Source organism: Mesoplodon bidens (assembly GCF_964165515.1).
Source record: "Mesoplodon bidens genome assembly, chromosome: 3".
In the NCBI taxonomy this organism is placed as follows: domain Eukaryota; kingdom Metazoa; phylum Chordata; class Mammalia; order Artiodactyla; family Ziphiidae; genus Mesoplodon; species Mesoplodon bidens.
In genome coordinates, this window is record NC_138178.1 from 57,078,568 (window position 1) to 57,090,744 (window position 12,177).

At 39.3% G+C, this 12,177-nt stretch overlaps 1 protein-coding gene across 1 annotated transcript; it reads left to right on the forward strand.

Moving 5' to 3' along the window:
* The first annotated feature begins 5,002 nt into the window (after nucleotides 1–5,002).
* On the forward strand, nucleotides 5,003–10,050 carry LOC308614559 (uncharacterized protein C15orf61). Its single transcript, XM_081229015.1, has 2 exons — nucleotides 5,003–5,401; nucleotides 9,828–10,050. Exons 1-2 carry the CDS (start codon nucleotides 5,056–5,058, stop codon nucleotides 9,953–9,955), a joined length of 474 nt encoding a protein of 157 aa, XP_081085141.1. The 5' UTR covers nucleotides 5,003–5,055; the 3' UTR covers nucleotides 9,956–10,050.
* The last annotated feature ends 2,127 nt before the right edge of the window (nucleotides 10,051–12,177 follow it).

Below are 12,177 nucleotides of genomic sequence, written 5' to 3' on the forward strand. Positions count from 1 at the left end.
AGATGCTATATATGTACAAGGTCATGTTTCGGTCATATTCACTATATATGTTCTCTATACATATTTCTTAATAAACATGAATAATAGGATGTGTTATTATGTAATACTACCTGCAGAACTCATTGTTTTTTTCAAACTTTCTATTGAAGTATAATATACATGCAGAAAAGGGCACATATGTATTCAGTACTTTACAAACTGAATACACCCATTTAACTAGAATCTAGATCAAGAAAGAGAATAATCCATAGGTTCATCAATTGTAACAAATGTACCACTCTGGTGGGGGATGCTGATAATGGGGGAGGCTATGCATGTGTGGGGCAGGGGATTTATGAGAAATATCTGTACCTTCCTCTTAATTTTGCTGTGAATCTAAAACCACTCTGAAAAAATTGCTTTGGGCTTCCCTGGTGGCGCAGTGGTTGAGAGCCCGCCTGCCGATGCAGGGGACACGGGTTCGTGCCCCGGTCAGGGAGGATCCCACATGCCGCGGAGCGGCTGGGCCCGTGAGCCATGGCCACTGAGCCTGCGTGTCCAGAGCCTGTGCTCCGCAACGGGAGAGGCCACAACAGTGAGAGGCCCGCGTACCGCAAAAAAAAAAAAAAAAAAAAAAATTGCTTTAAAAAAAAGAACTATAGACATAAAAGAATGTTTTTAAAAAGAGAGAATAATCCCAGTCCCCCAGAAGTCACCTCATACTCCTCCTAGTAACTGCGTCTCCGCTCCAAGAGTGATCGCTATCCCCCTTCTAACAGCAGATGAGTTTAGGCCAGTTTCTATACTTTATGTAAATGAAATCGTACAGTAATTTCTTTAGTGTCTGCATTCTTCTACTCTTCCTCATGTTTGTGAGATCCATGCATGTTGTGTGTGACTGTAGAGCATTCTTTCTTGTTGCTGTGTAGTATTCCATTGTGTGAATATGCCACAATTTGTGTATCTGCTCTACTACTGCTAGGCATTTGAGTAATTTCCTGGTTAAGTATTACAAATATGAGTAGTGCTGCTATGAATATTGTAGTACGTATCCTTTGAAAAACATATGCACACAATTTCTGTTGGGAATTGCTAAGGACTGAATGTTTGTGCCCCCTCAAAATATGCTGAATATGCTGAAGCCCTAATACCCAAAGTGACTGTATTTGGTGATAGGGCCTCATGCAGGAGGAGGTGATAGGGGTTAAATGAAGTCCTAAAGGTGGGACTCATAATAGGGCTAGTGCCCTCATTAGAAAACAAAGAGTCAGCCATAGAGCTAGCTCTGTCTACCATGGGAGGATACAGCAAGAAGAAAATACAAGCCAAGAAGAGAACTCTCTCCAGGAACCCAACTGGCTGGCACCTGATCTTGGACACCCTAGTCCCCAGAACTGTAAGACATTTCTGTGGTTGGCTAAACCCAGTCTGTGGTATTTTGTTATGGCAGCCTGAGCACATTAATATAAATATATACCTAAGAGTGGTATGGCTGGGTCATAAGGTATGCATGTATTCAGCTTTAATTTAAACTGCCAAAAAATTTTCCAAAGTGGTTGCCAGCCATGCATGAAAGTTCTAATTGCTGCATATCCTCACCAACGTTTAGTACTTCCTATCTTTTCTACTTTAGCCACTCTAGTGGGTGTGTAATATATAAGGTAACATATATTTTAATTCCCATTTCTCATATGATTAGTGAAACAAAGCACTTTTTCACATTATTAAACATCTGGATGTTCTCCTTTGTGAAGAATCCATTCAAATATTTTGTCCACCTTTCTATTGGATTGTCTTTTTTTAATGATTTGTTCTAGATACCAAATGCTTTGTCAGATATATGTATTAGATACTTCTCCCACTCTTTAGATTACATTTTCACTCTCTTAATAGTGCCTTTTAATGAACAGAAATTTTTAATTTTAATATATTCCAAACTATCAACTTTGTAGAACTCATTTTTAACATGTTCTGAACATCTACAAGGTCCTAGGTGCCTTTAAACAAAACCAAAACAAATTCCCTTCTTTCTAGGAGCAGCATGATACACCCATGCACATGTTAAAAGCTGTACACGTATCACTATTGATAGCTATTTTTAAGGGATTCCTTCTAAGGGATATGCCATTTCTCCATGCTTTGTGGAAAACTAAGTATTTGTGTATTTAATGCATTTAATTCTTAATTACTGGACACAATATTTTTAAACATTGACTCAGGCTTTTGAATGCCAACTTCTAAGCCCCTTTGTTTCATGACCATGAAGAATTAGAACTGAAAAGAAAATCAAGCATCTGATTTGAGTTGTAGGTTTTTTGAGAAATTATTTTATTTCAACTATAGAAGGAGTACCATATAATCTTCAAGTTAGAAGAGATATCTAGATGACATGTTCTCCAGCTCTGTATCTTTAGGTTAGAGTAATATTTCATTCAAACACTCTTGAAAACCTGGGTGTGGTTCAACACCTATCAGAAATCTTTGAAAGAACTTCCTACCTTAGAATAGAAAAGAGAGATAATCAAAGACCCTTGGATTAGAGAAACCCTCATCACTGCTGAGGTTTTTCCAAGACAGGGTCTTCCAACAGAAATCCTTCAGCCTTTTCCCAAGCCTTCATGAGACAACGCAGTGAAACCTATGTAAATATCTGGCTCTCTTTATCAGTAGTTTTACATTATATGCTACAGAACCTAGGGCTTCTCAGACAGAATTCAGAGGTTCTCCACATGTTTGATTCAAATTTCATTTTTTAAGAAATAGTTTATATTGCCAAAAGAGAGATAATGTCAATTTTTTTTAACATATTGCAAACTGCCCATGCATTAATTTGAGGTTAAGTCATTTCAGTGTAGATCTCAGAATTAATCTCCTCCTGCCATCTCTAACTGAAGCACATGCCCAAGATTTCAAGATGAATCATTTAAAACCACTCTTATCTGCATCTACTTCTCCCAAGGGATCAGGATTTTCTTGATAGTATGCAACCAAAACAAAGGAATAAGAAATAAACTGTCCTGAGGCTGCTATAGCAGCAACTGTTGTCAATAGCCCCCAACTTCAAAAATTTTTGAGTGTGAAACAGCAGAATCGGGACTTCCCTGGTGGTCCAGTGGTAAAGAATCCGTCTTCCAACGCAGGGGACACAGGTTTGATCCCTGGTCGGGGAATTAAGATCCCACATGCCGCAGGGGTAACTAATACCACACGCCACAACTACTGTGCTCGCATGCCTCAATGAGAGAGCCTGCGGGCCGCAAACTACAGAGCCCATGCCCTCTGGAGCCCACGCGCCTCAACTAGAAAGAGAAAACCCACACAGCCATAACTAGAGAGAAGCCCACGTGCCGCAACAAAAAGATCCCACGTGCTGCAACTAAGACCTGACGCAGCCAAAAAATTAAGAAAAAAAAATCAACTCATAAAAAAAGAAGATTAAAGAAAAACCAAACCAAGCAAACAAAAAAAGCCAGCAGGGTCAAGAGTCCAGTGGCATGGGGCCAGCCACGGCATCCCAACCATACTAATTCCTGTTGGTCTTACCTATGTCTTTGCCGGCCAGTCTCTCTTGATTCCTTCCCATTTCTAAGCTTGGTTCCGCAGACGTCCTATTTATTATTTTAGCTATCCAATTTCCTTCCAATAAATTCCTTTTCTGCTAAAAACAAAACAAGCAAAATAAAAACCTAAGACAACAACAAACTAGCCTCATTTAAAAAACTTTAATGTTAAAATTTTGCACTTATAAATGTTTAGTAATAAAACACAAGTTTTCATAGGTTGGGGTTCTATGACACATTTTGTTTGAAAAAGGACTCCAGGGCTTTTTAAAATTTAATTTGAAATCACAGTATTGAATCACCTCCCTGACTCTTGTCTTAGCCTCCCTTCAGCCATTTCTGTGCAAATCTAACTACATCGTGCTTCCCCCTAAAATCTTTCAAAATTTAATAGGGAATCCTTGCATGACTACAAGGCCCCTGAAATGACTTAACCCTACAAGATTTGGCACATGGTTATGGGTGCTCAATCATTGCTTGTTGTAGGGATCAATAAAAACTGGAGAATGCAAGAGCTAGCTACACTATCCTACATTCTCCTACACTATCCTACTCATATCCTACATGAGTCTTCAACAACAATAATAGCAGCTGTTATATGGTGTTTACACGTATCTCATTTACATACAGTACTTTCCAAACACATCTTATTTATGTATCGCTTCTCCAAACCGAATTTAGGACATGTAAGAGAAAATGCTTCTTTAGAAAGCAGATGTATGTAAGTTATTACCTCAAGAGGCTGCAAAATTTGAGAAAAGGTTTTCCTGAAGTACGAGATTTGATCATGAGTGACAGGATTACTAAGGTTTAAAACTAAAAGACTCATGTTCTGGCGTTCACCAGGCTCTTAGGAGGGAGGTGGTGGTGCACACTGCACGGAGAGACGTGGGACTTTCTAAGAAATAAACTTTTTCTGTTGAAATATCTGGGACTTATTTTAAACAACACGACAGCGGGGATCTGAATACAAAAGTGCTCCCCGACTTTACCAGCCACTGCAAATCTGGGGACTTGACTTTTAACTCGCTTCCCTGAGGACACCTTCTCAAGGGTTTCCTCAACACCACCAACCAAGGATTGCACTTGAGCCTGGGGTTTGGAAGAGAGATACGGGTGTGAGTTTTGCCACTCAGGGTGGTTAAGTTATTTAATTGTTTTAAAGCTTAATTTTCCTCATACCTAAACTGATAATACTCGCGAAGCCCGCCCTCAACCCTCCTCAGGGTTATTAATGAGTACACGAGGTCCTCGGTCACGTTTTCACTACCTCCTCAGCGACAGCGATCCTTACCGACCGCCCGCGCCCCGCTCCACTCTCCCCAGAAAGCCGCGGGACCTTTGTGCGCACGCGCCGCCGCGCCCAGTGGGGGTCTCGCACACCCGCGCGGCGCCCATTGGGCGTCTCCGCCGCACGCCCGGGGAGCGAGCGAGCGCGCGCGCTCCTTCGGCCCCGCCCCCAGCAGCGCGCGCCCCTACGGCGGCCAGCGGGAGGGGGACGCGGGTAAAGTCGGTCATGGAGGCCCTGCGGAGGGCCCATGAGGCCGTGCTCTGGCTGCTGCTGTGCCGGCCCTGGGCCTCGGGCGCCGCCGCCCGCCCGAAGCCCCGCGCCTCGGAGGTGCTGACGCGCCACCTGGTGCAGCGGCGCCTGCCGTACTGGACCTCCTTCTGTGTGCCCTACAGCGCCGTCCGCAACGACCAGTTCGGCCTCTCTCACTTCAACTGGCCCGTGCAGGGCGCCAACTACCACGTCCTGCGCACCGGATGCTTCCCCTTCATCAAGTACCACTGCTCCAAGGCCCCCTGGCACGACCTGGCCCGGCAGGACCGGTTCTTCACGGCGCTCAAGGTTATCAACCTCGGTGAGTGGCCCGGGCCGGTGAAGCACGTCGCGCCGACGATGGACCCACTGTTTGCAAAGCACGCTGACAAACGCTCTGGCTCCGAGGCCGAGCCCCCGGCCCTAGGTCAGACCGCGCCGGCCCCGGGAGCCCGGCCCCGCGCAGGCTCGCCCGGGCGCACGCGCTCGCCACGCTTCGCCCAGTGCTGGGGCGTTACCCAGACGCTGCCTGTGCGTCCCACCCACTCTGCAGCCTTCCAGCCCCGGCCCTGGCCCTGGGCTTCTGTATTACCCCGCCCGGCAGATGCTTGTCAGGGCTAAGTTGTTGCTCCTGAATCGTCCCCCGGAAAGTGGGGCTTATCGACAGGCCTGTACTTAGGGACCACCCTGCATCACCCCGCATCACCCCGGGGAGAGAGCATTCCATCCTCACTACCCTGCAGCTCTTAACTAGAAGGACCCCTACACTGGGCAGTGAGAAGGAGGGTGTAGGCCCGTGGAAAGTGGCTCGTAAGTTTTTAAAAAATGCCTAAGTGCATGGCAGGATTCGTTCCCATGAACACCACTTTGTGGGTGCGTTCATATTATAAAAACTGGAAATACTTTTTTGAAGTTTCTTTGTTCTCTTTATATGAAACCCCAGCAAGTTTGTTTTACTAAAAGCACTAAAGGTTTTCACCAGTGATGTTAGTTTCTTCAGATGCTAGGCCTAAAAGATATTTAAAAGACTACCTCTTTAATATTGGTATGTTTTCATGGAATATTCTAACTCTGAGAGTGTTAACTCTTGCTGGATGTTTATTATCTTTTGGTTAATGACGGAAGAGGCGTGAACGTTGACATGAGTGCATCTTTTATATTTTCTAGGTCAGTGAAAAATAGGCCTCAGGATGTTTGGAACCTATTAATATAGCTGATATCAAATTAATCCATATGTCAGTAATTCAGAATCTAGACGTGCAAGCTGACCCACGTTACCCAACCAGTTTTTTGAACCAGAATTAAAACTAAATGCCTATGCAGCTGCACTATTACTATATAGTCTGATAGTTTCTTAAATTTAAATATGGTAGGTGTATTTTTGCTTATAATAACTCCCATATGGCAGTCATGGGATGTTGGAGCCATTGCTCCACTGGGACTGTCTTGGGTTCAGTCCATTAAGGAGACTATTCAGCAATGTGTAATCCTTTTAAAAATATGTCTTATTATTTGGCTGATGAACCATATAGAGCATGCCTACCAATTTTGAGGTTGATGCAAAGAAGTTGAGGAGTGTAGTGACTCAGAAAATTCAATTCAAAGTTATTTGGAGAGACTGGAGTGATGACTGGATTCAAGAAGAATATGTTTATTTTAGCATTTTCAGAATCAAAAAAAATCATTCTTCCCAAATGTAGAGTAATAGGTTAGGAAAAGCATAACTGGGGGGTTATAGGTAAACCATGAGCCCAATGCCTTTTTTAAAAATGTTTTCACCATTTCAAACTTAACACTTTAAGAACAGCTTAATGATTAGGGGCTTCTCTTTTTAGGTAGAAAGAAATCCAAAGAAAAATAGGATGCCCAGAACATTCTCACACAGAAAAGTAGTAAAACCTTTTGAAGAAAGAAACAGCAGCTGTAGTTTTTTTTTTAATGTGAAAGAGAAAGCTGAATAGTGATTTAATGGTCTTTATGGTCTTTTGAAAATTCTAAAAATTCTGTTTAAAAGAGAATAAGAGTTTTAAGTTAAACAAAATGGAAAACTTTCTGCTCAAGCATGCTTGAATACAAATTAGCTTATACTAATAAAGGGAATTTTTTTTCTGGACTTTTTATTTTAAGAGTATTCACCAATTTGATAATGTTAATATTGTATTTTTGTCTTAGGGTAGGGAATTAGATAATAGGATTTTTTTCCTATTCTGGGTTGTGCAGTTGCGCCTCTGGATCATCAAGTACATATTCTATTTAAAAATACTTAGAATTTTATTCCTCTTCTTCCCTGTCAAATTAGTAATTATCAAAGTAGTTCATTTTTCCATTTTTTAAATAATAAAGATTTCTCTTTTACCCATTTGTTCCCTTTCTCTTTTACCCATTTGTTCTCTTTCTCTTCTGCCTTCCTTTCAATGGAAGCTGACATTTTACTGATGGTTTACCAGTCTGGGTGTCCTGCTGGGAAATAGATTGAGATTTAAGAAAAGCAGTTTACCATTGGAATGAATGGGTAATTGGAGACTTGCTACAAAGTTCTAATTTTTTTAAAGTGCTTAATTTGACAGTGGTTTACCTACTGTTCAGCTGACTCAAAATGAATTATTGTGCAAAGAACTGACTTTCACATTCATTTTGATGTTATGATATGTTTCAGACAGTCTGGAAAAAATTTAATTTTTCATCAAACCTTATAGACTTTACAGCATTTGTGCTGTAAAGAAAATTATGGGTTTTTTTAGTGTGTAAATTATATATGTGGCTAATCTTCCCATTTAGTGTATTAGCCTGACTGCATTAAATAAGTAGACTGCAGGATAAAAAAAAAAATTAGAGAATTTCTGACTCCTACATTACATCTCCACCCCCTATCAAAAAGCATGAATGATAATGGTTCCTAGTTGTTTCTTAATAAAAGATAATGTAGTTATTAAGTTAGTAATCCTTGATCAGTCCTCCATTTTAGCTGAAAAACTATTGACCATTTGTGTGATTTTTTTTAAAGTATCAGTATTTTAACTGAAAACTCTGATAAATACTGTATAACAAAACTTTCAGTGTCACCAGCCATTTCTTAACTGTAAGTCCTTAGCATTGGTTTAAAAGTCATATTTTATGTATTTTACTATTAGTATATTTGGAAAATTAATAATTATTTCTAGAGCCTGTTTTTCTTTCTCACTCCGTTTTCACCTTTTGAAGTTGTGATACATATTTTAAATTTATTTTTTATTTTAGCTGCTCCCTCTACTCTTCACTCACTTCTGCCTGCCCTGTTCTTGTTCTCTTGTCCACTCCCCCACTCCACACCACTACTTGCCTTTTTTTTCCCTTTTGGTTGAATGATTTATAAATAGCTTTATGATGCTAGTTTTTGTGAATTTTTTGTGACGTTCCCTTGAGGCATTTAGAGATTTTGGGGGAGGTATTACCAAGGCAAAGAAGGCAATATACTGTGAAAAGTTTCATAGGAATTCCAGGGAACCCTGTGATAGTAACAAGCTGTGACCCACTATATTCCTAAAAATAGAGAGGTGCCAGTCTGAATGGGCATTTTTGCCTCTCTCATTGCCAACTAGTGATGCTTCTCCTGATTAATCTCTGGCATCACAGTGGCTGGAATGCAGCTTCAGGGAATAAGCACAAAGTAGTCCAATGAACTTATACACTCAAAAAGAACATAACACAGCAAATATACTCTTGCAGAAAAATAAGAAAAAAATTTAACAGTATGATTAGTCCTGAGCATGTGTTGATTTCCCTCTTATCTAGAAAGAAAGTGATTTTCCAGATGTACAGCTCTTCTTTTAAATTGTTATCTTCTGTCCAACTCATACCCAGGAACAATAAAATTAATATTTGTGCAGACTGTACAATATTTGTTATTGATTCATGTGCCTGTGGTTTTATACATATGTTTTTTAATATGTTAATAATAGTCATGGATTTTAAATAAGTGTCTTACAAAAAATAGGAATTGTGAAAGTTTGCTTTGTGTCCAGCTTAGTTTCATGTGCACATGAGTGCTTAACCCATATCTCTGGCTAGTATATATTTAGTTTCATGTATCACAAATGGCAACTAATCGCAAATGGAAATATTCCAAAGAAGAAAAAAATATGTTATTGCAGTCTACTATATACCTATTTCAAATAAGTTGAAGCAAGATTTTCAAATCAGTTGTAAAAATATTAATGGGATTGTTTCTTTCTCATGTTTGTTATTATACTAAAATCTTCCTTAGAGTTAGGTTTTGCCTTAGATTTTGAAGACAGCTTTTTGACCCAGTTTCTTTTAAGTTGTACAAGAAATTATTTTAGCCATCGGTATTACTGTCCAACTTAAAGCACAATAAAGATGACCTAGTAATTTAGGCTCAAGGCCAATAATGAGGAGCATCTACAACTAAATTAATGACACTTCTCTGTTTGCTTATTTGTGAAAAGAAGATAGAATTACTTCATAATTATTTGGAGGTAATGAATTAATGTTTGTAAAGTATTTTGAATTACAGTTTACATCAGCCTTATCTATAGTTTTTAAAATCTCTAGGCTTACACAATTGTTACTATGTTCCACAAACATAGATGAAATTGACCTCTTAGGTTGAGTCAGTGTTTACTCATATTTTTGTAACTTTATAATTTGATGTTGCTGAAGAGTGCTATGTGATTTAAACCATGACAAATATATGAGTACATGATTAATAGGTATTGATTTCACAAGTAACATATTCATTTGTTTTCTAGGTATTCCAACTTTATTATATGGACTTGGCTCCTGGTTATTTGCTAGAGTCACAGAGACTGTGCACACCAGTTATGGACCAATAACAGTTTATTTTCTAAATAAAGAAGATGAAGGTGCCATGTACTGAAAGTGTGCATTGGAGGACAAAAATATCAGTAGATTTTCTCATGTGTATGTGCAATATTTATTTTTGATCCTTTAAAATAAAACTTTGCAAACACCTTTTCTTTCTACAGTGTCTGGTTCTTTAAGATGAATCATTGCCCTCAAGAGGCAAAGCTTTTCATATTAATACATTGTTATATGTTGCATACTCTGTTTAGCCAATGGGAACTACAAACGCATAATGCTTATATGAATTTTTTCCTATAACTAGGTTAAACTAGAGATAAAAAATGATTGTTACTTATAGATTCTGTAGTTACGTATTAACAATTTAAATCAACTCTTTGAAAATATAGATACCCCACAAAGAAGGAAGGGGAAAAAATCTTTAACATTGGGAAAAGAAGTAGAGAATTTTAGGATATATGATAGAGATAATATAATATCATTGGCAAATCCAAAGTTGATGAGAATTCTAACTGCAATCTGAAATTTAAACCTTTCAACTGTCAGGATTTTAAATGGAAGTGTATTACAGCCCTTGTGCCATTTACCTGTATGAGAGGTGTGGGTGTAATGTTGAAGCTTCTTTTACCTAAAGAAGCCAATACCATACTACTTTTTAAAAAATGTAATAACAACTCTAGGTAATGTAAATGCAGCAAGAAGAATGAAATTAAGACTTATTAAAAGTTAAAATAGCATGCCAATAAAGCTGTAAGAACAATTAAAATCTAGAAAGACCCAGAAAGAATAAATTTGGTAACTGTTTAAAAAAGCAACTAGCTGAAATGGTACGTATCCGTCCATAGACTTATTGGCGATGGAAAGTGGGCTGAAATTTTAAAGACCCGATGGCGGTTTTGCATTAGAATTTTATTAAGTTAATTGCATTTTTGAAAGCAAAGTCATTAAAAAAATTTATCCTTGGGGGTAGTTACAGAAAACCCAGACGAATGGTAAATTTCAGAAATTTGGAGTAATTTAGGGAGAACTAAGTAGAACTATTTAATTTCTAAACCAATGGGTGTTTAAGATTTATGATCTCTCCCATAATTACAAACATGCATTATATATCATTTTATGTTAATGTGTTGCTGATGCTCTGCAAGGTTTACACAGTTTTGTAGCAAAATATTTTATAGAATTCAATCGAACCAACGTTTGGGTGCCTACTTCTGGCAAATCAGTAGGGAAAGTGAGTGGAAGTGATAGAGGGGAAGCACTGGAATAAGGAAGTGACACAAACGGGCTTCATTAAAGGTAGGCATTTTAAGTGAGCTACAGAGTGAACTGTTCTTCAAATATATGTAGTGTTCACTTGTCTAACAGCAATTCTAAATAACCTTTTAATCAAAGAAGTACTTATGCCAATATATTTAGTCCAGAAGAATATACTTGACACTAGTTAAGTGAATGGCTTACACAAAGGAGATAGTGTTACATTAAGCTTCATTAATACTAAAACTGACTATTAGCATTTTGCAAGAAAGGCTAGAACTGATTTCCTCTGTAATGGGCAAAGTTAAATAACTATAGCTCATAAGTTTTAAGTCAAATACTGCTCATTCATTGCTCCTGATCTTGTCAATACTTGCTGTAAAGGTTTGCTCCCAGCACAAGGCTGATAAAATGGTTTTTATCAGACCATAAATACAGCTTTTCAGTAGAGTTGCACTTCTTTTCACACTAGCCTGTTTGATTTCTGATAATTTGTACTGCTGACTGTGCTTACCTGTTTTTCAATAGCTACAATCGGAGTGACTTCTTGTCCATATGGTGATAGGTAAGTCTCCTTGGAGAACATCTTTGACAAACTACCCTATTGATCTCTCTAATTCTCTGCTGCTTGCAGCATTAAATAGAGCCTTGATTTCTTGTCTGATGTGCTCACTGTGTAACAATTAAGCAAATGTAATATTTTCTTGTATTACATGAAAATCAATAGACCTCTTGCTCTCATGAAGTTGATCATGGTAAAGGATGAACTCAACAATGGCTAAGGGCATGGTTCAAATATTTAAAATATCATTCCTTGGGGCTTCCCTGGTGGCGCAGTGGTTGAGATTCCGCCTGCCGATGCAGGGGACACGGGTTCGTGCCCCGGTCCGGAAAGATCCCACATGCCGCGGAGCAGCTGGGCCCGTGAGCCATGGCCGCTGAGCCTGTGCATCCGGAGCCTGTGCTCCGCAACGGGAGAGGCCACAACAGTGAGAGGCCCGCGTACCGTGGGGGGGCGGGGGA